We start from the raw sequence: 5,000 nt of genomic DNA, 5'->3' as shown, positions 1-5,000 counted from the left end.
GCGGGAGTGTGTGAGAGAGAGGGAGTGAGTGAGTCAGTGAGGGAGGGAGGGAGACAGAGTGTGAGGGAGGGAGTGAGTAAAGGAGGGAGTGTGTGAGAGAGAGAGGGAATGACGGAGTTAGTGAGGGAGGGAGGGAGAGAGAGAGGGAGGCAGTGTGGGAATGAGAGAGGGAGTGAGTGAGTCAGTCAGGGAGGGAGAGAGAGAGGGAGGCAGTGTGGGAATGAGAGAGGGAGTGAGTGAGTGAATGAGGGAGGGTGCATGTGAGGGAGGGAGAGAGGGAGTGAGATCTGTCATTGACCTCACCCTCCTCCCTCTCTCTCTGTCTCCCCTCGGCCTACACCCTCCTACTCCCCCAGAGAGCCCTACACCAGAGGATGCTGGAGGAACAGGCGGAGGCAATTGCCCAGGTCCAGACCGAGCTGAGCGACTGTGGGAGGCGTCACGAGGAGCAGAGGGAGGAGCTCAGGAAAACCATCACCAGGCTGCAGGAGGAGAAGGAGGGTCTCAGGAGAAACGCTGAGGCCCAGCAGCAAGAGGTGAGGGCACAGGAGAGGGAACGGGGAAGGGGTCTGGGGTCCATTGGGGGGACGGTGTAGAGCGGGAGGGAACGGGGAAGGGGTTTGGGGTCCATTGGGGACGGTGTAGAGCGGGAGGGAACGGGGAAGGGGTTTGGGGTCCATTGGGGGACGGTGTAGAGCGGGAGGGAACGGGGAAGGGGTTTGAGATTGGATAAAGATAATACCTCCTTTCGGACGCAGTTACGCTCAGAATTCGAAACTTCGACGGCCGCACTGAGCCAGAAACTCAAATTAACGCAACGCGAACTCGCGGCGGTACGGGGAGAATTCATGAAACAGTCGGTGGAACTTCAAGACGCCAGAGACCAGGGGAAGGTATCAGAGACCGGGGAACTGCGCACGGCGCTCTGAGGGGAGAGACCGGGGAACTGCGCGCGGTGCTCCGAGGGGAGAGACCAGGGAACTGCGCACGGTGCTCCGAGGGGAGAGAGACCGGGGAACTGCGCACAGTGCTCCGAGGGGAGAGACCGGGGAACTGCGCGCGGTGCTCCGAGTGACCGAGGGGGAGAGACCGGGGAACTGCGCACGGTGCTCCGAGGGGAGAGACCGGGGAACTGCGCGCGGTGCTCCGAGGGGAGAGACCGGGGAACTGCGCGCGGTGCTCCGAGGGGAGAGACCGGGGAACTGCGCGCGGTGCTCCGAGGGGAGAGACCGGGGAACTGCGCGCGGTGCTCCGAGTGACCGAGGGGGAGAGACCGGGGAACTGCGCACGGTGCTCCGAGGGGAGAGACCGGGGAACTGCGCGCGGTGCTCCGAGGGGAGAGACCGGGGAACTGCGCGCGGTGCTCCGAGGGGAGAGACCGGGGAACTGCGCGCGGTGCTCCGAGGGGAGAGACCGGGGAACTGGGCACGGTGCTCCGAGTGACCGAGGGGAGAGACCGGGGAACTGCGCACGGTGCTCCGAGGGGAGAGACCGGGGAACTGCGCGCGGTGCTCCGAGGGGAGAGACCGGGGAACTGCGCGCGGTGCTCCGAGGGAGAGACCGGGGAACTGCGCGCGGTGCTCTGAGGGGAGAGACCGGGGAACTGGGCACGGTGCTCCGAGGGGAGAGACCGGGGAACTGCGCACGGTGCTCCGAGGGGAGAGAGACCGGGGAACTGCGCACAGTGCTCCGAGGGGAGAGACCGGGAAACTGCGCGCGGCGCTCCGAGGGGAGAGACCGGGGAACTGCGCGCGGTGCTCCGAGGGGAGAGACCGGGGAACTGCGCGCGGTGCTCCGAGGGGGGAGAGACCGGGGAACTGCGCGCGGTGCTCCGAGTGACCGAGGGGGAGAGACCGGGGAACTGCGCACGGTGCTCCGAGGGGAGAGACCGGGGAACTGCGCGCGGTGCTCCGAGGGGAGAGACCGGGGAACTGCGCGCGGTGCTCCGAGGGGAGAGACCGGGGAACTGCGCGCGGTGCTCCGAGGGGAGAGACCGGGGAACTGCGCGCGGTGCTCCGAGGGGAGAGACCGGGGAACTGGGCACGGTGCTCCGAGTGACCGAGGGGAGAGACCGGGGAACTGCGCACGGTGCTCCGAGGGGAGAGACCGGGGAACTGCGCGCGGTGCTCCGAGGGGAGAGACCGGGGAACTGCGCACGGTGATCCGAGGGGAGAGACCGGGGAACTGCGCGCGGTGCTCTGAGGGGAGAGACCGGGGAACTGGGCACGGTGCTCCGAGGGGAGAGACCGGGGAACTGCGCACGGTGCTCCGAGTGACCGAGGGGAGGGACCGGGGAACTGGGCACGGTGCTCCGAGGGGAGAGACCGGGAAACTGCGCGCGGTGCTCTGAGGGGAGAGACCGGGGAACTGCGCGCGGTGCTCCGAGGGGAGAGACCGGGGAACTGCGCGCGGTGCTCCGAGGGGAGAGACCGGGAAACTGAGCGCGGTGCTCCGAGGGGAGAGACCGGGGAACTGCGCGCGGTGCTCCGAGTGACCGAGGGGAGAGACCGGGGAACTGCGCACGGTGCTCCGAGGGGAGAGACCGGGGAACTGCGCACGGTGCTCCGAGTGACCGAGGGGAGAGACCGGGGAACTGCGCACGGTGCTCCGAGGGGAGAGACCGGGGAACTGCGCGCGGTGCTCCGAGGGGAGAGACCGGGGAACTGCGCGCGGTGCTCCGAGGGGAGAGACCGGGGAACTGCGCGCGGTGCTCCGAGGGGAGAGACCGGGGAACTGCGCACGGTGCTCCGAGTGACCGAGGGGAGAGACCGGGGAACTGCGCACGGTGCTCCGAGGGGAGAGACCGGGGAACTGCGCACGGTGCTCCGAGTGACCGAGGGGAGGGACCGGGGAACTGGGCACGGTGCTCCGAGGGGAGAGACCGGGAAACTGCGCGCGGCGCTCCGAGGGGAGAGACCGGGGAACTGCGCGCGGTGCTCCGAGGGGAGAGACCGGGGAACTGCGCGCGGTGCTCCGAGGGGAGAGACCGGGGAACTGGGCACGGTGCTCCGCGGGGAGAGACCGGGGAACTGCGCGCGGTGCTCCGCGGGGAGAGACCGGGGAACTGCGCACGGTGCTCCGAGGGGAGAGACCGGGGAACTGCGCACGGTGCTCCGAGTGACCGAGGGGAGGGACCGGGGAACTGGGCACGGTGCTCCGAGTGACCGAGGGGAGAGACCGGGGAACTGCGCACGGTGCTCCGAGGGGAGAGACCGGGGAACTGCGCGCGGTGCTCCGAGGGGAGAGACCGGGGAACTGCGCACGGTGCTCCGAGTGACCGAGGGGAGGGACCGGGGAACTGGGCACGGTGCTCCGAGTGACCGAGGGGAGGGACCGGGGAACTGCGCACGGTGCTCCGAGGGGAGAGACCGGGGAACTGCGCACGGTGCTCCGAGTGACCGAGGGGAGAGACCAGGGAACTGCGCGCGGTGCTCCGAGGGGAGAGACCGGGGAACTGGGCACGGTGCTCCGCGGGGAGAGACCGGGGAACTGCGCGCGGTGCTCCGAGGGGAGAGACCGGGGAACTGCGCACGGTGCTCCGAGGGGAGAGACCGGGGAACTGCGCACGGTGCTCCGAGTGACCGAGGGGAGAGACCGGGGAACTGGGCACGGTGCTCCGAGTGACCGAGGGGAGAGACCGGGGAACTGCGCCCGGTGCTCCGAGGGGAGAGACCGGGGAACTGCGCACGGTGCTCCGAGTGACCGAGGGGAGGGACCGGGGAACTGGGCACGGTGCTCCGAGGGGAGAGACCGGGGAACTGCGCGCGGTGCTCCGAGGGGAGAGACCGGGGAACTGCGCGCGGTGCTCCGAGGGGAGAGACCGGGGAACTGCGCGCGGTGCTCCGAGGGGAGAGACCGGGGAACTGCGCGCGGTGCTCCGAGTGCAGGGTCTGACAGGGGGAGACTGACCCTAATCCATGTCTCCCCTCAGACAGCGCTGTCTGGACTGGAGACGCAGTTGAGGGAGTGTCGGTCACAACAGGAACGCGCAGAGATCGAGCTGGACTCCGAAAGATGTGCGGCAGCTGAGAGAGAATCACGACTGAACACCGAGCGGGAGTGTTTACAGCGAGAGGTGAGTAGGCAGCAGAATATACGGTAAACTACCCAGAGTGCCCCAGGGATGTGTAGGTTAGGGTGGGTTGGCCGTGGGGACGGTGTCCCATAGTGCCCCAGGGATGTGTAGGTTAGGGTGGGTTGGCCGTGGGGACTGTGTCCCATAGTGCCCCAGCGATGCGTAGGTTAGGGTGCGTTGGCCGTGGGGACAGTGTCCCATAGTGCCCCAGGGATGTGTAGGTTAGGGTGGGTTGGCCGTGGGGACAGTGTCCCATAGTGCCCAGGGATGTGTAGGTTAGGGTGGGTTGGCCGTGGGGACTGTGTCCCATAGTGCCCCAGGGATGTGTAGGTTAGGGTGGGTTGGCCGTGGGGACAGTGTCCCATAGTGCCCCAGCGATGCGTAGGTTAGGGTGCGTTGGCCGTGGGGACAGTGTCCCATAGTGCCCCAGGGATGTGTAGGTTAGGGTGGGTTGGCCGTGGGGACAGTGTCCCATAGTGCCCCAGGGATGTGTAGGTTAGGGTGGGTTGGCCGTGGGGACTGTGTCCCATAGTGCCCCTGGGATGTGTAGGTTAGGGTGGGTTGGCCGTGGGGACTGTGTCCCATAGTGCCCCAGGGATGTGTAGGTTAGGGTGGGTTGGCCGTGGGGACAGTGTCCCATAGTGCCCCAGGGATGTGTAGGTTAGGGTGGGTTGGCCGTGGGGACTGTGTCCCATAGTGCCCCAGGGATGTGTAGGTTAGGGTGGGTTGGCCGTGGGGACAGTGTCCCATAGTGCCCCAGGGATGTGTAGGTTAGGGTGGGTTGGCCGTGGGGACAGTGTCCCATAGTGCCCCAGGGATGTGTAGGTTAGGGTGGGTTGGCCGTGGGGACAGTGTCCCATAGTGCCCAGGGATGTGTAGTTTAGGGTGGGTTGGCCGTGGGATGGAGAGAGAGAGGGAGATGTGG

General features: G+C 67.4%; 1 protein-coding gene across 1 annotated transcript in view; it reads left to right on the top strand.

Annotated features, from left to right (window-relative positions):
* Positions 1-5,000, top strand: part of LOC132813960 (rootletin-like) — a 60,306-nt gene that overhangs the window by 34,498 nt on the left and 20,808 nt on the right. Inside the window, exons 10-12 of the mRNA XM_060823319.1 lie at positions 357-536; positions 759-893; positions 3,932-4,075. Coding sequence (XP_060679302.1) covers positions 357-536; positions 759-893; positions 3,932-4,075 — 459 coding nt within the window. The remainder of the gene's footprint in view (positions 1-356; positions 537-758; positions 894-3,931; positions 4,076-5,000) is intronic.

This window comes from Hemiscyllium ocellatum, unplaced genomic scaffold, assembly GCF_020745735.1.
Source record: "Hemiscyllium ocellatum isolate sHemOce1 unplaced genomic scaffold, sHemOce1.pat.X.cur. scaffold_578_pat_ctg1, whole genome shotgun sequence".
Taxonomy (NCBI): Eukaryota; Metazoa; Chordata; class Chondrichthyes; order Orectolobiformes; family Hemiscylliidae; genus Hemiscyllium; species Hemiscyllium ocellatum.
Note: the sequence above shows the minus strand (reverse complement) of the source record. Positions and strands in the feature narration are given on the sequence as shown.